At 36.6% G+C, this 25,515-nt stretch overlaps 3 protein-coding genes across 9 annotated transcripts in view; 1 reads left to right on the top strand and 2 right to left on the bottom strand.

The window, feature by feature from the left end:
* mfsd3 (major facilitator superfamily domain containing 3) overlaps positions 1-13,101 on the bottom strand; it is a 44,036-nt gene extending 30,935 nt beyond the window's left edge. For 6 of the 7 annotated variants that reach the window (XM_079872317.1, XM_079872315.1, XM_079872316.1 and 3 more), the window contains exons 1-3: positions 12,997-13,101; positions 11,951-12,683; positions 4,302-4,449 (exon numbers count right to left, since the gene is read on the bottom strand). In XM_079872317.1, the coding sequence (XP_079728443.1) occupies positions 4,302-4,449; positions 11,951-12,641 (839 nt within the window). In that variant the 5' untranslated portion in view covers positions 12,642-12,683; positions 12,997-13,101. The remainder of the gene's footprint in view (positions 1-4,301; positions 4,450-11,950; positions 12,684-12,996) is intronic. The other variant, XM_079872318.1, reaches the window with a different exon arrangement.
* Positions 13,102-14,792: 1,691 nt separating this feature from the next.
* Positions 14,793-22,176, bottom strand: anxa1a (annexin A1a). The gene is made up of 14 exons (XM_079872059.1): positions 22,033-22,176; positions 18,222-18,405; positions 17,686-17,788; positions 17,339-17,423; positions 17,156-17,250; positions 16,957-17,070; positions 16,723-16,813; positions 16,340-16,419; positions 16,090-16,146; positions 15,920-16,013; positions 15,731-15,826; positions 15,373-15,431; positions 15,131-15,253; positions 14,793-14,965 (listed from the first exon to the last, which is right to left on the bottom strand). Exons 3-14 carry the CDS (start codon positions 17,758-17,760, stop codon positions 14,912-14,914), a joined length of 1,023 nt encoding a protein of 340 aa, XP_079728185.1. The 5' UTR covers positions 17,761-17,788; positions 18,222-18,405; positions 22,033-22,176; the 3' UTR covers positions 14,793-14,911.
* Positions 20,931-25,404, top strand: LOC307159139 (uncharacterized protein; the record flags this gene model as incomplete). The annotated part of the gene is made up of 10 exons (XM_079872350.1): positions 20,931-21,098; positions 21,460-21,666; positions 22,013-22,198; positions 23,138-23,248; positions 23,335-23,444; positions 24,217-24,309; positions 24,398-24,520; positions 24,898-24,990; positions 25,098-25,158; positions 25,286-25,404. The coding sequence occupies exons 2-10, from the start codon at positions 21,570-21,572 to the stop codon at positions 25,402-25,404; spliced, it is 993 nt and encodes a 330-aa protein (XP_079728476.1). The 5' UTR covers positions 20,931-21,098; positions 21,460-21,569.
* Between the last annotated feature and the right edge of the window lie 111 nt (positions 25,405-25,515).

Here is a 25,515-nt window from a genome sequence, read left to right as displayed (position 1 = left end):
TCATTCTCATGCAAACACCCTCCCTGCATCCACTCAATAACACTCTTTCATATTTCACTCAGATGAGAGGAGAGAGAGAAAAAGAGAGCTGTAAGAAAGACAGACAGAGTCTTAAAGAGGAAAACAAGCAACTTAGAGAGAGAGAGAGAAGGATGCAAGAGATCGAAAGCAAGTCTAAAACAGGTGTATCACACGAGCAGTTAGGCCCGATAAGATTCGTACTCTCAGATTGCTGATGGCGATCAGTGTATGGGGGTCAGTTTTTGGCCACTCAAGCATTTCAGATGGGGCCGGGATAAGTGTCCAAATTAGCTTTTAGTGGCCCTGAACAGACAACGACAGAAACCCAATCTGTGGGAAGCAAGGCCTGAATGCACGACTGTGTCGAATGAACAAGCCCTCTGCGTGTGAAACTTTACATCCCTCCTCATTCACCAACACTGCCTTTAGCATAGAGACGGAGAGAGAGAAAGGGAGGGAGAAAGGTAAAGCAGGAAAAAGACGAAGGGGCCGAGAATAATAGAGGTTAGAGAGAAAGGGAGAGATGGAAAGGTAAGAAAATTTGAGATAGAGTACAGTAGATATTTAACTGCACACATGTCCTCATGTATAAACATTGCACAAAATGGCCATTGAAATATGCATACTCAATTTTCCACGCACATATCGGGACTTGTAAAAAAAATCAATTTGCCGTAAATATGTCAAACCGTCCGCACACTCCAGACCACACTTGTTAACTGGTGTGAGTGAAATAATGAAGTAAACTAAATGATTTTAATCTGTTTTTTTCCATTTGATCTACACATATTAAATATGCCACTCTCATTAATGGAGTTAAGCACTCAAATTACATTAAATCATTATCCACAAGTTAAAAAGTTTAAATGTGAATATTTGTAATTGATGTGCTGCTTTTTACCAATTTTCCAGTGCAACGCAACATAATTCTGCTTTAAATTGTATTCTAAATAGCAGAACAAAATATTTCCACACGAATTATGATCAGTGATGCGCACTTGACTAAGATGGCTTAGCAACACTGGCAGTATAACGACAGACGCTCACGGACTCTTCTGGTGTTCGAATGATCCGATGACACAGTACTGTACAACTGCTGCCACACTGCACACAGGTGTGCGGCTTTTCCTGTGAAGACTGACAGTAGCCTATTGATAACACCTTACGCAGTCTTCCAAGCATCATGAAAATGTCTATTTATTTATATGGTAAGATTTACACTTTTTTTTTTTTTTTAAATGTTCTGTATGAAGCACTGATGTCAGAAAATTGTTACATTGAAAAATAAGTATCTTTTTCAGTCTGAACATTCTAATATATATATATGTTTATTTTATGCACAAAACTGCATACATTTGTTTAAAACAATTAAAAATCGTCTATTTTGCCAAGAGGAATGAATGAGAAGAATTATTTTCTGAAAAGTATTTTATACCTACAATTTTGGTGGACATTTTTTTGTTTTACAGATATTTTTTTTATTTTTAACAAGACAAGGATACTAAATGAGTCTTAGCAATGTAATGTGAGGCACAAACAGCATTTACAGTCTCGTATATCTCAATCTCATATTGTCCAAGTGTCTTTGAAAGCAGTAGTAGGCTATTACATGGAAGGAAATATGGATATGGAAATGATATGCAGGTGAGGATATGAATAGTAGAGTTGTAAACTCCTTATATGGTTATTTTTGGGGAGGAGGCGGGGTGGAGATGCATGTACGCACAGTCTTCCGCCGATTAGGATTTCTAAAGGGAATTTTGCACAGGTTCTGGGCTGGTGTACATCACTTTTTTTTACAGTCTATCATGTACATCCGGTTTTACAAATCTGAAAACTTTTGTGCGCACGCACACTTTTTAGGATGAAATCCACACAAAGTTTTATATATGAGTCCCCTGGGGTTTTGAAGGCATTCTCATTTTTACAGTATCCATCTACATTTCTTAGAGACCACAGCATCTCAAAGCCCCTGGCGAGCCCCTGAAATTAATATTCCCCATAATCACTCTAGCAATAATATTATACTTAAATGCACATTTAATTTCATATCCATACAACATATTGGCTTGCTAACCAGTACATGATTATGATTGTTTGGATATTTCCTTGAAGGAAATTTAGAGACTGGACCTACTGAAATGTTAATTAAATACTAGGCTAGTGACTATTTGTACAATAAATATTCACTACAGTTCAAACGTTTAGGGTCAGTAAGAATATTTGTTTTTTTAAGGAATACAAACTTTTATTTGAGAAGGACACATTAAAGGTAGGGTAGGCAATTTTGGAGAGGCTAGCAATAGCAAGCTAGCTTTGAAAGCGTAAGATCAAACCCTCCCTTCAGAGCGTCTCCAAAGCCACGTCTCCTCCAAAACACATGAACACACACAGCAGAGTCTGCAAAGCATCACAAGAGTGTTAAATTACCTGTTTCAAAGCACATAGCTTTACAATAATAATGAACGTAAACAACTAACAGAGCTCTGACTTGTACCACCTGACTGCTAAAGATTCATTTCACCGTTGATAAGTGTTGAGATAGAAAAGCATAAATCCGTGAACAGCTCTGAGTAGAAAGTCACGGGTTGCCATCTTGTAATTATGGTTAAGACATGGAGTGAACGCAGCATAAGCTTGTTGTTTTGGTTCAGGAGGAACCGTAAAAGCCGGCTGCTGTTTGTTTGTGGCACTCAGTGACTGTCTGTCTACAACTCTGCATATTCACATGGAACTGGAGCAGAGGTATGGAAATACATAGGTTTACAGGCAGGTAAGACATCATAGCATTACATTCAGACTAAAGGCAATGATTGGACGAACATGTGTTTATGTTTAGACCATCCTAAACATTGCTTCTGTTATTGATTGCTATCAGGATGTGAAGAGAGTTTCAACCAGTATAAAATAAGTTTTTGAAAAACATTGCCTACCCTACCTTTAAAATGCTTAAAAGTGACAGTAAAGATGTTTATTGTTATAGAAAAATCCATTTCAAATAAATGCTGCTCAATTTATCAAAAATCATGAAAAATGAATCACAGTTTCCACTGTATTCCAATGTGATTCCTTAAAAATATTAAGCAGCACAACTGCTTTAAACATTGATTATAATAAATGTTTCTTGAGCAACAAATCAGCATATTAAAATGATTTCTGAAGGGTCATGTGACACTGGAGACTGAAGTAATGGCTGCTGAAAATTCAGCTTTGCCATCATAGGAATAAATTACACTATATATAAAAGCAACCTTGGTGAGAGACTTCTTTCAACAACATCTTACTGACCCCAAACTTTTTGTTCTGGATTTGGTGGCCTCTGATCTAGCCAATATTTGCATCACCTCAATGACTAACTTGTTTAGATGGTTAGGAAATTGCAGCTCACAGAGACAGTAGACTAAGGTTGATGTTACTGTCAGGCTAATAATAGACCAACATTACATCATTTTAACTAAAGTACACACCAACAGGCAAGTGCAGAAGATAATGTAATGCATTCCAGTGGTGTGTAAAACTGCATTAAAATGGTATAACATAATAACATTAAAGTATCATTTCACTTTAAACTCTGATACATGACTAGATGTCTGCCCTCAAGTCTGGAACAAAATAAACACAGAACCACTGCACTTGTCTTTCTCCAAAATCCTCTTCCTCATGCCTTTCTCTGAGCACACTAACAGGTGTGTGGGCTTATCAGTCTACCGCCCCAGGAAGATAAGAGACTTCGACTGCTCTTGGAACGGGTTAGACCACCAAAATCCTATCTTAACTATTACAAGACATAACTGGTAAAAACCGGTCTCAGGTCAGTAGACAAGGGCGACGTATCAGCAACAAGTATATCTCCATTCACGCAGTCCAACCTTATGCATCCTGGAGGCCTTTCAGCTCACACCTGAGCCTGCTTTACTCTCAGCTCCCACAAAAGGCTGTGTTTACTTCCATTACTATCACTCTTTCTATCTCTCACACACACTCTCTATCTCTTTCTCTCTCCTTCTTTCGCACCTGGGGCTGAGATGGGTGTAGAGATATAGTGAGAAAACACTGAGAAAAAGAAAAGGGCCGTGTTTCTTTCACAGAGAGATGGTGGGCAACAAAAACCGATAAAGCAAGAGGGGGTTTAGAAAAAGATGTAAGGTGAAATCCACACACCAAAGTCTTCAAACACCATTCCTGCAACATTAATGGCAAAGCGTGACTTGGCTGAAAGGGTGTTGCAGCTAGAACTGAGTCAGTTTCACCATCGTTTTATAACAAAACACACTCCCTACCTGTACTGAGAGAGCAAGAAGCCCCCGATTGATGAGCCGCAGATGGAAAATGCCATGGCAACCATGCCGTTCCACACCCCCAGCTCTCTGGCCGTCATGTGGTGGTCCAGCAGGAAGAGAGGAAACATGGTGATAGCCCCCTGTTCGCCTGGACACAAAATATAGGATTACATCAGGGCACACACACGCTCGATTGTAAATGCTCTTTTCTAGGAAAACTCTGGACTTTAGTTAGAGGGAACAAAAAGACCAAGAAAATTGACCGGATTACTGAAAATGCGTTGCATTCTTATGACATTGCATCAGACTTTTCTCAAAAACTGGTGTTAAAAACCTGATATTAACTACATATCACAGCACAAACTTAATCAAAATAAAACACAGCCATGTCTGAGAATGGAAAAAAAGTGATGATAACCTGAGCAGAGGCCACGTTTTGTTTTGTTTTTTCGCACTTTACTCCTCAAAGGATCAGCGCCTGGATTGCCTTCCAGTCATTTTTTCCTGAGAGTTTGTCACTTAAACTCTGACAAAAACAAAAGCTGCCAGAGAAAACGTTGCCGTTACATTGCGCCGAGTCCTGCCTGGCTGCCTCGCTGCATGATAGTGGGTGCACAGAGGCCTCGGTAACCCGCCGCCGTGTATTATTTAACGCCATTGTCATTATTTATGGAGTCTGCCTTCAGTTTGACAGCGAGACAGCCCGCTGACTGACAGCTCTGAGACCGCCGTCAAACAGAAACTGCGCTTACGGGGATCCCGGGATGAAACCGGTGAGAAACAAAAACAGAAAATCAAATCAAAAATCAGACGCTTCTGCCTGAGTTCTGCTACGGTCGCTGACAGTGGCACGTGAGCGCTTTGACATTGCTTTCTTTGTGGAGGATTGAGTCTGACAGTAGAACTAAATTTGTAAAGGATGTTGTAAAGTCTGTAATGTGGGGGCAACAATGAACAATGGAACTCATTTTTCACATTCAGCACATCTTTCCTTAGAGAATCATAAGGCAGCTACGCCACCCAGGTCCAATGCCTTCAAGGAATAAGAATGCAGTTCTATGTAGGATGAACATAATGTACACTAACGTTCAAAAGTTTGGGGTCAGTAAGATTTTTAAGTCTCTTCTGCTCACCAAGGCTGCATTTATTTGATTAAAATACAAACAAAAACAGTAATATTGTGAAATATTATGTAAATCAGCTGTTTTCTATGTGAATATACAGTAAAGTGTAATTTATTCCTGTGATCAAAGCTGAATTTTCAGCATCATTACTCCAGTCTTCAGTGTCACATGATCCTTCAGAAATAATTCTAATATGATGATTTGATGCTCAAGAAACATTTATGATTATTATCAGTGTTGAAAACAGTTATTTACATTTTTATTTCATGATGCTATGATGAATAGAAAGTTCAAAAGAACAGAATTTATCTGAAATCTAAAGCTTTTGTAACATTAAACACCACCGTTCAAAAGTTTGGGGTCAGTAAGAATTTTAAATTTATTTTTGGGGGAAATAAATAAAATAAATCAATACTTTTATTCATCAAGGATGAGTTAAACTGATAAAAAGTTACAGTAAAGACATTTATAATGTTAGAAAATATTCTATTTTAAATAAATGCTGTTCTTTTGAACTTTCTATTCATCAAAGAATTTTGAAAAAAAATTGTACACAACTGTTTTCAACATTGATAATAATCATAAATGTTTCTTGAGCATCAAATCATCATATTAGAATGATTTCTGAAGGATCATGTGACACTGAAGACTGGAGTAATGATGCTGAAAATTCAGCTTTGATCACAGGAATAAATTACAGTTTAAAATATATTAAAATAGAAAACAGTCATTTTAAATTGGAATAATATTTCACAATATTACGTTTTTTTTATTGTTTTTTATCAAATAAATGCAGCCTTGGTGAGCAGAAGAGACTTCTTTTAAAAACATTAAAAATCTTACTGACCCCAAACTTTTGAACGGTAGTGTGTGTTTGTACCTTGCACACAGGACATTGAAACTGCATGTTACTTTGCTTATATTGTGTGTTGATTAATGTCAAAGTAGTCATTTATAACCTAACCCTTGTGAAAATTTAATTTATTTATTAAATTAAATAATTTATTTAAGAGCACAGTAAACACAGGTAGAACTACGGAGGCTATTACCATAGTAAAAATGTAATCGAAACTACACTTGCACTGTATTATAGGGGGAAAAAATTATCAACCATTTAACATTTTTTACTATTTTTTACATTTTTAAAATTAATTTCCTAATTTATGAAAAGATAATATGAATCTGCATTTCCACAAAAATATCACAATTATTATAGCTGAAAATAAGGGTACACTGCGAAACAAATAGTGATCGGTGTCAACAACATGGTAGTCTAAATGTATACAAAATGCCAAAAATGATCATTGAACAGTTCAGATGCTGTAGATCATCTCGTATGTGAAGTCTGGACATGCGCTTCAGCGTTCTGTCTCAGTCTTTTTATTTTCTCCTACGCTGCTTCAAACTAATTATTTTTTAAGCAGGGATTGAAAACAAACAACAAGGCTGCTTATTTATGTCTATAAATAATCTCAAAGCAACAATTGTCCATTTCACATGGGATTTCATTAGACATCCACAAAAACACAGCAGAAGAGGGGAGGCACTGGGAGGAGAAATGGGGGAGTTAGAGAGAGAGTGGGGAGAGATGCTATATCAGTTCACTTCGGTTAACAACGATAGATAATGGGGAACAGATGAAGACAAAACTGGACAACAGATTCAGGATGAGACTGAACAATTATGACAGCAAATAAAGAACTACAAAAATCATACTACAGTGGTACTGATTGAAACCCGATGAAAGATTTGAGGCTCCTTTTAAAAAGTTTTCTGCCACTGCATTTATATATATAAAGAAAACCTGTTAAGGATTACAATTAAATGGATAGTTCAAGCTAAAAAAGAAAATTGTCTTCTTGTTCTCACCCTCATGTTGGTCCAAACTTTATTTCTTCTATGGAAAGAAAAAGAGATATTTTTAAGAACATACTGGTTATTTACATGCAATTAAAATGAATAATGACTGGACCTTTCAAGTCTCAGAAACGACAAAAAAGCACTGAAATGCATTTGATTATCAACAGAGATCTTTCAATCCAATGTGTTGTTCAAATGTTAAAACTTGATAGCCCCAGATCTCAGTTATTTTTATTGCACAGAAAAGAAAGGCCAGGGTATTATAAGTATTCGCCTTTTGTATTCCACAGAAGATAGAAAGCCATACGGGTTTGGAGCAACATGAGCGTGCATTTCAATGTAACGCCACCTGAACATGCTGACTAAAACCAACTCTACGATTCAAAGTCCCTAGAGTCTTCAGCATGGGAACAGCCTGAGGAACCTGGGTCCCTCCCAGTTCATGTAGGTCACTGTGCCGTGTGTATCTGCATCTGTGTGTACTTGAGCAGGTCACACAACTCCATTGTAAATGCTCCTTAACCAACGACAAGCTCCGTACCAAGTCTCTACGGACCTCTGAGGTTAGAATACGCAAAGGTCTAGGTTATTCCCTTTACGTTCTGGGACACAATAACAATTGTTCGGATGACACAAAAGCATAGCAAAAATCATGAGCGAAGATACGGTGGTAAGGATAGGGAACGGAGACGCATCCTATTCATAGTGTGATGTAAGCTCACATATCTAAACAGAATGCTTTTTAATGTTCACACCCGAGTTACACAATGGTCCAGACAATGGGAAAACAAGGTAGGTCAACTAAAAGACATCACATACTTTACTCATCTTCTTCCTTGGAATTCTCTTTTCTCTATCACCCTCCACTCACACGCTTTTTCATCATACCCGATGCCCCCTGCACCCCACCATCTCTCTCGCTCTCTTTCACTCTCTCTCATAGTTGACCATGTGGTGGGTGTTCATTAATTCATCCCCCCTGCAGTCCTCTGCGTTCCCTCTAGAAAATATTTGCCTCCTGCTCGCGTCACCCCACCACCCCCCCTGCAAGCCCCTCCTTTCCCCTGGCCCCTGCTGTGCGGGACAGAGGGAGGGCAGCATCAGGCGATATACATGCATATAAGCGTGTATGAGTGTGTGTGTGTGTTATGTATATATAGTTAGAGAAAGAGAGTGAAAGACAGAGAGACACAGAGCAAAAGTGGTTTTCTACTCCCATACAGAGTCCAATTTGAACCCCCCACAAGTACACTCCCATCTCCAGCTGGACTCTTCCCAGAGAAGCACCACGTCTGGCAAAATCCCAGCCCCCACCATCCCATCACTGTCCCTCCATGACCCTTTATCAACGCTTGGGCTGAACACATTTTGGTAACAACCTGTGATGCAATATGCTCTAGATGACATACAACACCGTAAAGTGTGATTGATTTGATAACTTAGTAAGACAATCACATTATTCTACAATTGTTTTTAAAATCTTGAAGTAAATAACAGGGAACTATAGTTTGTGAATTCCCATGTACTGTAATATATATGATCATATAAAGCTTTCGAGAAACAATCAATTGAAGTTAAATAAACAACTGCAAACGACCATTTAAATGCATGGATTTTAAGACTTTCTATCTCCACTCAACATCAATGTGTGTTGTAGATCATCAATTATATTTTGCAGATAAACAGAGCAAAACTTTTTTCTGAATCAAAAATTGTCTTGTTTTCTAGAAGAAAAAAAATCATACTAACATTTAAAATTAATCATTGAGATGTAAAACGCCATTAGATAAGACTTGTTATTAGAGACTAAAAAGTAAAGATTTTCTCATCCCACAGGCAAATTGATTTGTTGTTGTTGTTGTTGTTGTTTGCTTTAAACATGAACTGCACAAAATTGTTAGACTTGTGCTAAAAAAAATATTAAGATTTCTATTAAAAAGGAAAAAACTATTTGTCAATGGAAAACAGAAAATAAACATGTCAATTCATGCATATTCTCTAAAACAAATCTTATGCAAAGTAAATGTATCTTATTTTAAAGATTTGTACATATTTTTACTGAACAATGAGACATAATACTGATTAGGAGAATGATGTTTTTGCAGTGTACTTTGCTAGCACAGTTGTAAACGAAAGATGTTATTGCATTTAAAGTAATTGGTGTCATCCGAAGTGCTGTTTAATAATGATTGTGATGATGATCAGGGGGGGAAACCTTATAAGACGGATTAAGAGTGGGGCTGCCGCTTGTCCTGTCTGATTTTGTCTGCTGGAGCTCATCCGATTACAGTGCCACCTCTCTCTCTTTGCCAGAGACACATACCCATATACATACACAAGTTGCACAAAGCCTGGTTTTCTGCTTAAATTGATCAAATTTGACAAAAAATATTGCACTCAAATGAAAAAAAAAAAAAAAAAAAAAACCTTTTCAATGAAAATACCACAGACACAAAGAGACTAATCTGGACATAATCCCCTTCTGGTGCCAAACACCACATTCAGCTTATTGAAAGTGATTCATTAGCTGCTATGTATGCTTATATTCTTGATTCAAATCATAACATGGAAGTTAGGCTTGTAGTTAAATGCTAGCTCAAAGTTGAATGAAATATTTCAATATCAGTTTCAGTGCAGACATTCTGAACAACTGGATGACCCAACTGTGTATGGTTTCCTGATGTTTAGCAGCTTCAAAGTCATAGTGAATAATGTGACAGTAAGCAAGGCTGCCATCTTGTGGCAAAACAACACATTACCATGACTGGCCATGAACTAAAAAAATTATATAGGCTCTATATATATACATATATATATACAGTGGTGGCCAAAGTTAATAGAACGGTAAGATTTTTTTAATGTTTTAAAAGAAGTCTCTTCTGCTCACCAAGGCTTCATTCATTTGATCCAAAATACAGCAAAAATAATAATATTGTGAAATATTTTTAGTTTAAAATAACTGTTTTCTATTTGAATATATTTTAAAATGCAATTTATTTCTGTGTTGGTAAAGCTGAATTTTCAGCATCATTACTCCAGTCTTCAGTGTCACATGATCCTTAAGAAATCATTCTAATATGATGATTTGATGCTCAAGAAACATTAATTATTATTATCAATGTAAAAAACAGAAAGCTTTTGTAACATTATCACTACCGTTCAAAATTTTGGGGTCAGTAAGTTTTTTTGTTTTTTTTTTGGAAATAAATTAATCATTTTATTCAGCAAGGATGCATTAAATTGATCAAAAGTGACAGTATAGACATTTATTATGTTGCAAAAGCTTTCTATTTCAGATAAATGCTGTTCTTTTGAACTTTCTATTCATCAAAGAATCCTGAAAAGAAATTGTACACAACTGCTTTCAACATACAATACATAATTAAATAATAATAAATGTTTCTTGGACAGCAAATCAGCGTATTAGAATGATTTCTGAACCATGTGACACTGAAGACTGGAGTAATGATGCTGAAAATTCAGCTTTGATCACAGGAATAAATTACATTTTAAAATATATTCAAATAGAAAACAGTTATTTTAAATTGTAAAAATATTTCACAATATTACTGTTTTTGCTGTATTTTGGATCATATAAATGAAGCCTTGGTGAGCAGAAGAGACTTCTTTTAAAACATTACAAAATCTTACCGTCCTAATAATTTTTGCCACCACTGTGTGTGTATATATATATATATATATATATATATATATATATATATATATATATTAGGGCTGTCAAGCAATTAATCGCGATTAATCGCATCCAAAATAAAAGTTTGTTTTTACATAATATATGTGTGTGTACGGTGTATAATTATTTTCTATATATAAATACACACACATGCATGTATATATTTAAGAAATATTTGCATGTATATACTGTGTATATATATATTTATATTATATATAATTTATATTATATATAAATATTTTATATATAAATAACACATTTTTCTTAAATATATATGCATGTGTGTGTATTTATATATAGAAAATAATTATACTCCATACACACACATATATTATGTAAAAACAAACTTTTATTTTGGATGCGATTAATCGCGATTAATCGTTTGACAGCCCTAATATATATATATATATATATATATATATATATATATATATATATATATATATATAAATATTCTGCTCAGTTTTAAGTTCATGATCAGTCACAGTAATATGTTGCTGTTGTTGCTGTAGTTTTTGATTTATAACTTTCCCTCTGTCCCACCATTCTAAAATAAATGAGTCACTTTCCTGCTAAATAACTTTAGGAACTTTACTTATAGCTGTATAGTTATCACAGCACATAAATAATATTTAACGTTTACAAATAATTGTATTAAAATAAAATGTATATATACACACATAAAAACAAAATAGATTTGAATAAAATTATTTGTAAATGTTAAGCAGGAGAGTGACTAGTAAATCAACAGAATGTCAGAATAGTGGGGCAAAGTTATAGATGTTTTGGGGAAAACGGCAATTTTTTCTGGTGATGTAGAAACAACACACTTCACCTTTACAAATTAAACTGTCTGAATATAATTTATTCAGTAGACAACTACAAAACAATAGGTTAGTGTCAACTTGTGTGAAAACTAGTGTAAAAACGTAAATGATGTAAATTGTGATGAATTATGACATATCTCTTACCTAGCTTGTAAGTGAGGACGTAGAACATCGTCCATGGCGTTCCTGGCACAGACAAGAGCTTCCTCCACACCTTCCAGGGCTGCATCACATCCTTCGGCCCTCTCCGTCCTTCTCCCTGTCCCCGCGCCGACTCTCCGTCCAACACAGGGGCGCCCCACACAAACAGAGCAACACCACCGTACACACAGGCCAGCAGTGTGAACATCCAGCCCCAGCCTGCAACATCAATCACAGCCAGCAGCCCCCCTCCAGCAAACACAGACCCAGCTTTATAGCCTACCACCTGCACAGTGTTCCCCAGACCCAGCTCCCCCTGCCCCCTGAGCAGCCGCACGGCCACCCCGTCAGCTGCAATGTCCTGCACGGATGCCAGCAAGTTCATGGCAAGCAGGGAGCCCGCTACAACCATGTACTGAACATCAGGTGAAATAGTAGCGCTCACCAAACAGGTGAGGGCCAGACCAGCCACCGTGCCCACCAACCAGTAGCGCTTGGTGCCTGTCCGGTCCACCAGAGGGGCCCAGAGCACCTTGAGCACCCAGGGGAAGTAGAGGATTTTGGTGAGGCTGATCCGGGTGAGGGAGTGACCGGCACCGCGCAGGTACACTGGGAGCAGGGATGACTGCAAGCCATATGGAATACCCTGGATGAAGTAAAGGAGACCCAGAAACACCAGCTTGTCGTTCATCATCGAGAAAGGCGGGTTTGGGGAGCCTCAGCTCATGGCTGCACTCTGGAACGAATACAAGTAGAGGGTTTGACATGGACATGGACATGTCATTCATTCACGACACTGACATAATGTCACACCTGGATATAAATGATAGAACATGTGCAAATGTCATTAGATATCTTTCATAGACGTTCTGCAAACTGCTTACACTGCAATTAAATCATTGAGCATAAGAACGATTCATTCACAGTCATAAACAGTCCATCACTGTCTACATTTGCTCTACTTGAAGGAGACTTCCGATTAGGACTGGTACGAACAACCGAAATGATACATCAATGAACAAATGATACAATTTAAGTACAGCAAATACCTTACTGTATTTACAGGTAGATGTCTCCTTAACCCGCTGTGCTCAATGCTGCATAACCTCTTGTATTTTACAATCCTCGTTACTTCCGCGGAAGCACGTGACGTAACGCACCCATTCAACCAATCAACATATAGCCCTCGACAGAGCCCCTGTCTCACAGCCAATAAATGAACAGCGCCACCCGGTACTGCAGTCAGCGTAGGCCAGGAATCACAGCAAGACTTGGTTTGTGCTGACACCTAGTCTATCCGATGACATTATGAAGTACTGTACTTCTCCCAAGTCCATTAAGTAAGTCAATACGCAACTTAGTCAATATTTATCTTTTTCCCACCTCTCCCATTGTTCCAGATATGTTTCAAATATGTTTCTTCTGACATCTCACATCTCTTTGTAATCCTCAATCTTTCGTGGTAATAGTTTTCTATACTGCAGGTAAGTTTATAAACCCTGTTGCAAAGAAAATGTAATTCACTTTTAAAGAATTTAGATAAATAAACTTGATAAATATAAAGGCATCTAAAATAAATATGTAGGCTTTCACTTGAATCAAATGGTAATTCTGTCTATAATAAGCAAATGTATTTATTATAAGTCAGGGGGGACTGTTTACTTAAAAACTTTTAGGCACATTTTCCTCTCTGTAAATAGGCACTTTGTTTTTATGACAAAGAAGCACCAATTCTTGAAGCACCAATTGGGGTTTCTCAGATTGACACACTGGCAGAACCTTCTGGAGCACCCTTTAAAAGTAAACCTCCTGAGACCCTGCGACCTCATATGAGGACATTACATTTTTGCCTCTTGACACAATGATAGTCAAATTTGTAAATCTTAGACGTGTTAGCCACATTTAGGGACACTGCCCACACCATCTTATGGTGATATCACAACATTACACCAATGTCAGTGAGAAGAAAATGGCTGGAATATCAGCAAAACACTTCTACACCAGTTCCCGAAAGAAAAATGACCCAGGTAAGAAAATCTATTCAAATTATATGAATGAAACAAATGTATGTATGTACAATACTGTCTCTATCATCATATGGGGATTAAAATTTGACATATTTTAGTAATAGTAGCACTCTAGGACATCAGTAAATGTGAAGCACTCGTTTGAGGACATTGGGACTATATTACGTTATTTATTCTACCATGTGGTTAGCTAAACTTGGGAATATTTAGATGGATCACAATAGCATTGAAAAAACAACATTTGTCTGTGTGTGTGTGTGTGTGTGTGTGTGTGTGTGTGTGTGTGTGTGTGTGTGTGTGAGAGAGAGAGAGAGCATGCATTATTGAGTTAACATGGAAAAACTGATTTGCTTTAGTGCAGAAAACTGGTAAAAATCAAGAAGTTTAAAATGAAAGTGAGCCAATAAGTGGTCTTCTACTGCTCTCTGCTGGCCATTACCATTACTATTATAACAATCAGATTTTGTCAGTGTTTATCACTTCATTTGTACTGACACTTCACATAATTGCTAGTACTATGGTAAATCATAGACTCACTGTCCTCATATGAGGACATCATATGGTAAATCATAGACCCACTGTCTTCACATGAGGACATCATTTTCTGCAAAAACTACTTCCTGTACAAAAACAAATTTTAGTTATTATACTTATTAGGTCCTACTTATCCCAAATAGCAAGAACAATTATAAAATGCACACCAAAAAAAACTCTCGGGTCTCAGGAGGTTAAAGACTTGTGTTGTTCAATAGGCTCTTTCATAGAAATTCATAGATACACACCACATTAGAAGTGTTGCATAATTTACACACAAACATATATATTAAGACAAGTTTTTTTATTTCTAAAAAACATTTTTTAATCCAATATGGTTGTTACATGGGGTATATTGATAGCTGGTAGGTCTTCATTTGTATACATTCATTGTTGGCACCAATTAATTGCCACACAAGGCTAGCAGGATTGCCTCATAGTCTCCTTTGGTGTCATCCTAAAACAAACAAAACAAACAATCTTTAACAATTGAATCTTTACAGGAAAGGACCACAGTATCACACTCACTATTTCGTGTTTATGTATTGAAGAGTACAATAATGACAGCACTGAATAGAAATTCAATATTTTAAATTTGCTAACTGAGATTTACAGTATTTACCTGGATGTCCTGGTAGAGACTCTTGCCAAACTTTTTCTGATACTCTTGCTTGATTTTGGCCAAGTCTATTTCAGAGCGGCTCACCAATATTCTGGTCAAGATCTTGCCTTTGTAACCAGAGCCCTGTGAAAACACAAAGTTACACTGATGGATTGCTGCTGTATTTCCAACACATTTATAAAAAGGTGCAATTTAGACTCTAGTGATATAAATGTATCAGTTATCTGTCGAGTTACACTTGCCTTCATTGCTAGATTCAGTTTATCAGCAAAGAATGCAGATTTGTTTCCAGCACATTTTACTGTTGAAAAGATGACAAGTGACAGTGTTATGAAAACTTGACAATATTTTTTTTTTCAGAAATGTCATGCAGCTTCTGTTTCATTGTTCAAAGCTTTCTCTTAAAATAACATTCTTGTCGTATTGTTGCACACAGTAAAAATAAAATGGCATTCTTGTCATACTTTAAGAAAGTAATTAAAGTCTTGATTCATCTAAGGCCATTCACAGAGAAGTTTGCAGTGACATTATTTCATGTCATACCATTTTATAATGAGATATGTAAAGCTATAGACAGTCATGAAGGTTTGAGTGTCTCACCAACAGCAGTCAAGCAGTTCTCAATGTCACCCTTCAACTCCAGGTCAATGGCTTTTGCAACATCCACTTTACTGTACTTGGCGTACTGCTGAAAAACTAAATATAAAGAAAAAAATGACATTATTATGTATTAAGTGGATTAGAAGACAACTGCTCTACTTATTTTGAAAACAGGAAGGTCAACCATACTTTTCCTCAGCTGAGGAGCGTTCCGTGTAGTGAGGATGTCAATGAACACAGCACAGTCTGTGCCTTTTCTTTTCTCTCCTGCCTCATACAAGGCCTACAGGCAGAATCAGAGTTAAAGAGACATGTACACGACACAACCCACCAAATATTCACAATAAACACTTGATTACCCTGGCATCTTTGTCAGCAAGGTCATCTTGCACAACCTTGTCTTCACTTCTGACAGCCTATGAATTCAAATTAAAAGAAAGATTATTAACAAGCCAATTCAAGTCACAAATCACTCTACTAGTGAATTGAAGTGCAAAATCAGATGTGTTCGATAAGACAGATATCCAAGACATGCAGTACTGGGAGGGGCAGAATTGAGAAACACTACTAGAAAATGTAAGGTGGATCATCTATGTAAGAAAAGCCAACCTTGCAGAGAGCAAGTAGGGCATTCCTGAAGTCTCCACTTGTCTCAGACTTGATCGCCGCCTCTAGATCGTTTTTATAATCTATAAATGTAAGCCATACATTAATTTACATGTATACTCTATTCAGATGCCATAAACCAGGGGTGTCCAATCCTGCTCCTGGAGGGCCACTATCTTGCACAGTTTAGCTCTAATTCTAATTATACACACCCGAACCAACCAGCTAAGCAAGATCTTCAGGATAACTAGAAACTTCCAGACAGGCGTGTTGGAGCAGACTGGGGCCAAACTCAGCAGGACGTTGGCCCTAGAGGAGCAAGATTGGACACTCCTGCTATTAAAATATTTAAAAGACAACTGGCTAATAATTAGCATTAATGTTACCTTGTTTGTAAACTTGTTTAAGATCTCGGATCTCTTTATTGGTTCTAGAGGCCAGAATCTCGACAAGTGTATCTTCATCTGTGCCCAAACCCTGGAGAGAAAAAGACTGCGTTATCAGGAGGGGTTGTGAAATTGAGAAGATATGCAAGTCCAGTAAATATATTTTAAATATTCACCAAATACAGGGTAAAAATGTGAAGTTTATCTTTATCTACAGTTGGGAAATAATGTTACCTTCATGGCATTTTTTAGCAGAGAGGCATCATACTGAGCAGGAGGCATCAACAAGCTCAGAACCACATCTTCCAGCTCACCTTTAAGGGCAGCTTTCAGGGCTACATCTAGAGGCTGCACAGAGGAGAAGAGGTAATTTAGATGAAGGTGAATCCAGAGAGAAAGAATGTGTTCATTTCAGGTCCACTGAATGTAATACCTTGCCGGTCGCTTGCTGGTAAGCAGCCTTAATTTGCTGGCGCTGGGCATTGCTTCTGTGGACCAGTGTCTCAATGATTGTGGCCTCGTCCACACCTGTGCACAAACATTTGTGTCAATAAAGCAAACAGATAAACAGACATCCATGCGTTTTATAGATTTTCACTTTTCAACATATACCTACCCTTTGCCTTGATAGCTTTGTCCAGGACACCCGCATCTGCAGCCGCATTAAACTGAGCAAAGGGCTTCACTGTCCCCTGTCCCTCCTAAAGACATGAGACACACTTAATAAAATCCTTTAAACATAGCCTACATATTACATAGCCTACAAACTAACTAAAAGCAGATCAATTTAAGAAGTCTATAAAACATTCAAGGAAAGTAGATAGGAAAGTAAAGCAGTAATATTGAAGCTCTTGCCCTTTAACAGGATGGCTGTGACTAGAATGGGGAGTGGAGTACATTCCTATCACTGACTCATTCAGTCTGGAGCTGCTCAAATTTTCCAGAAAGTTAAAGCAAACTTACTGAGATGTCTTGTACTGTGTTTTCTTGCATGCCCTGATAGGCAAGCTGCTCGAGAAAAGCACTGATGAAGGACATGTTGACACTTGGAACTGAACAGACAAACCTACATGTTGGCATAAATACATATATCAAAAAGCCGAATCCTTAAAATTAATCATATTTTATATACGTTCTCTTGCAGTTTTAATCTTATAAGAAGGACATGATTCTCCAGTAAAACAGAACATGAAAGACTGTCAAGCGCCACACATCAAAATATTGAAGACGACAAAACAGTTCACAAAACCAGGATGAGTTTTAAGAGCTTTAAGTTGTTTAGAACTACTTTAAGCAACTGCATTGCATAACTTTGTTGCATAATGTTCATTAGCAATTTTTTTCATTTACTTTTCTCATTTGCATCTTATTTTTCAGTAAACAAAAACAACGCTGTCATAAAAATGCAACAATTATTTATTTAAATACAAAAAACCGACAGCACTGTCGTGAGTTAGACGACGTGTGAAAAGTAAAGAAAATCCCAGTTCGCCACTTACCAAGACCGAATGCACAGCAAGCGAGCAGAGGAAAAGTTTCAGCTGTATTTATACACAGAACCACACCTAGCAACATCAGCTTAACTCTTGCGCTACAGTTGGGCGTTGTCTCCGCAAGTCTACTTTCCTCCGTCCTTCCCGTATTAAACACCCAGTTCCATTGTAGCCTATGCAAAAAGAAAATCTGTGGAATGCACATAAAAATAATAAAAGTTATTTTAACGTTGACATTCGTTAGACATTCGGTTTATACCCATTAAACTCTCAGCCCAGACCAGCTCAGATTTACAAGTTCCCTTTGCATAGCACAAGGATTAATTTCAAAAAATAAAATATTTTGGCTTAAAGGTATCAAACCAACTGTAAATTACTCAGAATATTGTTTCCTATAATGCAAAAGGCTCGTTTTTCAGATTATTAATCTGATATTTTTTATATAGCCTACAGCGACTGAACCCATTTAAATCTAACAAACTACAACACTGTTTGACCTACTATCAAATCAATAGGGAATAATATTCTGAGTAATTTACAGTTGGTTTGATATACCGTTAGGCCAAACTGTGTTGTAGTTTAATGGGTTTAGGTTCAGATTTAGACATGTTATGATCACATAGGCCAACTCACTTCATATTACTAATAATTTAAGCAACCCAGCTTGCATATTCCTACCTGTAGGCTATATTATTTTCCATTGTCATGGTATAGACAGAATGAGTCATAAAGAATAGCCATTGTCTTCTTATTTCATGCAACACTTGAACCTGACATTAGGTGCATTCTTGTTGTTGTTGGGAGAGAGCCCAACAAATTCAAGGCATGTCTGGTGAATTTATTTTCACCAGTCATTTCAGAAAACAAATAATTTTACATAATTGGATGAACATGTTTTATTGCTACCATGCATTTCATTTCACATTTTATCACAATAGGTTAGGTTATTTAAAAAATAGTGCAACCCCGTGTAAAACCAGAATGAACACTTTCTGTGCATTCACATGTAGGCCTATGTTGTTAATTATTAAATGTTGTCACAAAAGTTTGGACTACCCCCCTCTAATTTTTTCAGATATTTACAAGTACAGAATTATGTTAAAAGTAATATACCTAACTTTGAAACTTACAAACCCCCTGAACATCTTTATTTTTGTATAACTTCTGAACTTGACATGAAAGGTCAAGTTTCTAAATTTGTTGAATGTTTAAATGACTCCAGAGTTCCTCCAACACAACACTTAAAGATGTAGATTATATAATGTCTTGCAGTGTAACTCAGTTTTTTCTATAATTGGGTATAGGCATTTTATTTTAAGTATATTTAAGTATATGTGTATCTGTATATATGCATATGTTTGGATATTGTACGTTTGTGTGTGTGCTATATGTACTTATGTATAGGCATTTATCATCATTGTTGTTTTTTTTATAATTTTTTATAATTTTTTATTTACTTTACTTATTTATTTGTTACTGATTTGCTGGCATTGGGTGGGGGTTGTTCTGTAAAATGTGAAAATTGCTTCTTCTTTTTTTTTTAAAGTGTCTATAGTGTTCTGCAGGTTTAGGCCTACATGTTAAACACCCTTTGCTCAGGAATGTATTTGTTCTCAGGAGAACAACTGAAAATGCTGTTGCGAAAAGTCTGCAATGTGAATACTCTGCTACACGCCATCAAGCATGCAAGATGGAGGCAGTTTGCACAATTCTTGGAAGCAATTTATGTGAAGCTTTTTATTGCATTTATTTACTGTGTTGCGCAAATGTTGTTTTTTTAACCATGGTTCAGTGGCTACGATAGCACATTATGATCACCTTGAACAGCTGGTTAATTAACTGAATTTGTGAGAAAAGGGAATGGGATAACAAACAGAGACAGGCAATGCTTCTGAGGTTCTAGTTCTCCTGCATTCCTCACACACCAACCAACTAATCGCAATGTGGCATCTTACTATTCACATTCTTAGGACAAAAGGTTGACTGTTGGAAAGATACAACCAGTAATTGCTGTTTTGTGAATGCAGACCTGTCAGCGCATGCATTTATGTACAGGACTGACCTAACACTGCCCAAACAGATTGTGACATGTTTTCTGCCTTTTACATTTTCTTCAGTATTTCCTCATATCTTTTACTTGTAAACCTCTGGTCTTGTAAACTCTTTAGACATGTAAATGCATCTACTATGGAATTTTTTTGATATTCAAACATTTCTGCCTAACATCCGCTAGCACAACCGGGTGATGTTGATTTACTATTTGCTAAGTGTGATATTGGAGCATGATTTTCAACACTTGCGCAACTCAGCGAGATCATCTGGGTTTATTCCAACAACTGTAACTCACTTGACAGCTAATTTTTTTCTTACTTCACTGAGTAAGCATATTAAATCCTTGTAATATTTTACAGAGGGAAGATGAACTATAGACCTGTGTTATATTTTCTTTGCCTTCAAACAGGACAGATGACTGCATACATCCTGTATAAAATGTTAAACCAAAAATAATGTGGAAATGCTACAATAAAAAACAAGTAGGCTAATTGATTGTATGGGTTACCTGTCCATAGAGACATGTAATAATAACATGCTGTCCAATCATTATTAAGGGAAGACAGTAATTCACAAAACTGACAGATGAGCACAATGCAGGTTTTTCATTAGCATTGTCCCAGAGAGATATACCAGTGTAGATCTCATTACAATCTCTATCGCACACATTGGAAACCTGATGCAGCTTGTGCACCTGAAACCTCATCCACTGAGGTTAATATTTAACAAGTGTTGAGAGTTTGGGTCCTCACAGAAACAAGCATCTTTCCAGTTTTTTGCCAGTCTACCAGTTAGGTCTTCCTCCGCAGTCAAGTGTCATCTTGAATCCAGGTAATCCCTCTGATTTATTGATTCATTCATTTCTTTAATCTGATTCATAAAGCGGATAGTGATGGTTTCACTGATTATGTTATTGATTATCTCTCCGATTCAACAAAAGCTATTAAATGCAAGTCTATGTTTGTTATAGCCAGAGGTAGCTTTTTTTAATATAACCTGTATGAAGAGGTTGTTCACACCCTTAATCCTGGTTAACCAGTGGAATAGTAAAATGCTAAGAAAGTTTACAATTTGTATTTACTGGATATAATATAAAATAGTTCTTAAAATATGTTTTAAAAAAAGCTATCAGTTAAGTTCCATTCACCTTATTAAACTGCATTGCTCAGTTTACATGTTTGTTTGTGTGAAGGAATCCGGCTGGTACAGTCACCTCTGAGTGTAACCTACAGAGTTTCAACGTATCGGGTGCTTTGTACCATTTCCAAACAAAACAGCTCGAGATACGAACACTCTGGCATCATGTATGTCAATTCTGGAGCAGAAAATGCGTCCATGTCTCTGAACTTCATGGGCAGGAAGTTACGTAACCACACTGTTGCCCCAGCAGCAAAACAACGTAAGTAAATATCACATGCACACAAGTGCCGTTCATCTTAATACATCATTTGAGTCGTGTAATCAGACTTGAGTGTGTTATATTTTGTGCAATAAAGGTTTGTGAAATAGTTTTTCCTAAACTACTCCGGAGTCATTATCAATGTTCCATTGTTCCTGTTAATGGAGTAATTTTAGAAGAAAAATGGAACTGAATATTATTGCATCAAAGCAGAGGATTAATTTCCAAAACTACAACCTACTGGCTTTTATAATACCAACAGACACCTTTTTAAGTGTCTAAATGTTTTATACTTTGTTAAAGAACATGTCTGAGGACAGGCTAAGTGTTTTCTTTAACTATATAGGTGCGTGGGAGACCGCTGACCTTTCTCGATATCAGGATGATTCAGTGGTCTCCACCCGAGTGGTGCTTTATCATCCCATGTCATCAGAGGAACTTCCAGGCAGCGTGCCTGATCTGAGAGAAGAGGTTCAGTGGCGTAGACCGTGTAACATTCATAATACACTCCTAGACCAGGGTAAAGATAGAGGTGAGTTGAGTGTGCCTGTAACCTCCCAGAATCTAAAGAATCTAATATTTGCATTACATTTAAACTAACACCTAATTAATCATAATAACGTAATAATCTCAATACCACCTCACTAAAATAACTTCTGATTCATCTAAACTTGTAATTAAACCTAATTTTAAAACATTAAAAAGGACATTCAGCCAACTTCTTCAAAAAAAGTTTAATTTATTTACATCGGTTTTTCTTTTCTTTTTTGTCTTTTAAGCAAGTACGTCTGGAACAAACGTTTCATCATGATGTTTATGCCGCTGAAAATATTAGAAGAAGAAACTACTTGCATAAAAAATAAGTGAAAGTAATCTCTGTTGTGAAGTGCTTAAGGAAGTACTTGTGTTTTGTCATGTACAGACATGTTTAAGTGATTTAAAAGGTCTATTCAGTGCTATTGTGGAAATCTTATGATAAATAATGATGTCATTGTTTATTTAATAAAGTACATCCGGTAATGACTGTGCTCAGCTCTCGCTTAATTGCATATTTAATTAAACACCCTAAATCTGTTAATGTAAATTTAAACAAAGGAATAAATAAATCAAAACTAAAATGGATGTGTTTGTAAAACTGTCACTTTAAGAAATAAATCAATACTTGAAATGTATAACTTGAATGATAAAATGTATAAATTAAAGATTTAATACATTTGTGTACTGAATGGTATTGTTTATTCCGATGCGTCTCAGTGTGTGACTATAAGATGAATACCCTGTCTAGCTAATTAACTAATTAACATTTACTGCACCCTATTGTTTAGCATTCATCAAAAACTGTCACTGATCTATCCCACATATCTAAAGGAAATGTTCATCAAGGCTTTGTAAAAAAAAAAATCTCCAGACTCCCCAACCGAGTCCAGTGAGTGAAGTATCGCTGCCTGTAACTGCATGTTAATATTTAAAGGTGCAGCTAATTGTGAGTTCTCATGGCTGAGGAAAGGTAGACTCAAATGGAACACGTTCAGGCACTGGATCGGCGCAGACCGGCACCGGGATCCAAAGCGAAGTGGCAAAGGTATAGGTTCTACCATGCAGTGGAGATTGGGCATACTTAAGTGCCGATAAAAGTTATTTCATTGTCATTGCATTTTCAAATTACAGCACCCAATGTGCCTTCTATGAGTGCAAGCGTAAGACATCCTAAAGATGAGGCTCCAATAGATGTCAAGATGTTTATCCCATACGACTCTGCCAAGCTATGCATAACCCAAGTATGTAGATGTCATTCCTTTTGCTTTCGTATATGGATTATTGTGTAGGCATTGTTTTTTCATAGTTTTTTTTTATCCATTAAATGTAACCTAAGCCAATATATTTTGGTCAAGACATTGGAACAGGAAATTTTGTTTCTCAAGAGTTTTGGTTTGCTTCTTGCATTAGTCACATGTCTGTCACTCCCTCTGTAGCCCTGGAGCATGGGGTTGGGAGGAGACATCTCATCTGATGTCATGTGTTTTTGATTCTTCTGCGAGCAAGGCCCTTTCATAACTACACATTATTAAACAACTCAAACCCCATAATTCATATTGATTCACAAAAGGACAAATCTCATCAGGTTCCAGTACACACCCCATGTAATCTTTGTTTAGTTTGCTAAATGTAGATCTGTTAGCATTATGCCATCACGTACTGTATACTCACTTGTATATACTTTTGTATGCAGACAGCTATAATAATGTTTCCCAACCTTGATTGATTACCTCTTCATGAACACCAAACCAGAAATATGTTAGTTTTAATAAGTATTATACTGGATATAATTCAGTGTTGTAATAAAATGTATTAAAGTGGTCACAATTATTCACTTTTACATAAAAATAATCGATATTTTGGGTTAAACAAAATGGACCAATAGGCTTCTTTCTTTAATGAGAGCTTAAATGGTGAACTATTTTAACGTTATGTTTGACAGGCTGGCATGGGCCGATCATGTAGATCTTTTTTATCGCCAGTATAGTAAATGACTATTCTCTATACCAACAGATAACAGATGATATGATCGCAATGAAGAGCAGACATCAGGAGATGATTCAAGAACTGGAGGAGAACTTTCTCATTGCATCAAGAGTGAATCAGGTGATGAGCTTGTTTACTGATCATTCATTTATTCAGACAAACAACTGATTGTATGCATGGATGCTTAAGTTTATTTATGTGTGTGTAGGAAAATACAGCTCTTAAAATTAAGAGGTATTACCAAAATAAGCTTAACACCCTGAAGAGAATCCTAGATATTTACCAGGAAAAGGTGGCCAGAAAAAACACATACTGGGAAGAGAAGGTCAGGGTGAGTCACAAGCATCATCAAATTTGTTTTACTTCCTCAAATTTCCCAAATTCTTATTGGATTGATCACAGCACATGTAATTCCTAATTCAGGCCTAAACCTAAACTCATTAATCGTACACTGTAAAAAGTGATCAGTTGACTTAAAAAAGTGAGGAAATCTGTTGCCTTAAATTTATTAAGTAGGCTACATAAACTTCATGCGTAATTGAAAAAATTTAGTTATGTGTAATTGTCAAGTTTACTTACTTCAGGTTTCCTCACTTTTTTTTAAGTTAAGTCAACTGATAACCTGTATAGGATTTGTATTACATGTTTACTGTCATTTGTCTTTTTTTATTTTTTTTTAACTGTAATATTTCCTTTTCCTGTGATCAGACTCTGGAGGATCTGAATGAAAAACTTCAGGGGCAACACAAACTGCTGCAGGAGAGAAACCAAAAAGACTTGGCTTCATGGGATAAAGAAAAGGTAGGCTATACAATTGTGGTATATATATATGAGAGACTCTTACATGAGAGAATATATTAGAGATTGGCTGTTTAATAGACTAAAGGAATCTAGTGAAACTTTTACAGAACAATATGATGGAATTGTTCTCCTCACGTCTGGACCTCCTTCACAGCCACCAGGCATCAAGTAAGAGTTGTATAGGTTAATATTGTATGTGATAATTTAATATTGTAAAATTGTGACAGTATGATGTTTACAAGATAAAAAAAAAAACATATGGGAAGATTAACAAATGTCTCCGTCTCTTTAACAGCACTGCAGGAGCTGCATTTGGCCAGAGCAGAGATGGGGAAGGTCCAGGAGATGCTTGAGGACTTTCAGGAGAAGAAAGAACCAGAAATAACATCTGAAGAAAAGGTAGAAAATCAATAAAAACGTCTCTTCCAGCTCTTAAGACCATCTTCATTCTAAAAGATTCCCTGCAGAGAGTTGGAAAGCAAGACATGTTGTGGTATTTACCATTGGTGATGTGAGGGAACGGCA

The sequence above is a fragment of the Squalius cephalus genome (assembly GCF_949319135.1).
Source record: "Squalius cephalus genome assembly, chromosome: 5".
Taxonomy (NCBI): domain Eukaryota; kingdom Metazoa; phylum Chordata; class Actinopteri; order Cypriniformes; family Leuciscidae; genus Squalius; species Squalius cephalus.
The sequence above is the reverse complement of the archived record's forward strand: the minus strand, read 5'-3'. Positions and strand labels throughout refer to the sequence as shown.

Coding starts and splice junctions, on each gene's coding strand:
- anxa1a (XM_079872059.1), bottom strand. CDS start 17,760: ATGTCCTTCATCAGTGCTTTTCTCGAGCAGCTTGCCTATCAGGGCATG. Junction 16,014..16,089: donor TTGCTGACAAAGATGCCAGG/GTAATCAAGTGT, acceptor TTCTGCCTGTAG/GCCTTGTATGAGGCAGGAGA. Junction 15,254..15,372: donor AACTGAATCTAGCAATGAAG/GCAAGTGTAACT, acceptor GTGTTTTCACAG/GGCTCTGGTTACAAAGGCAA.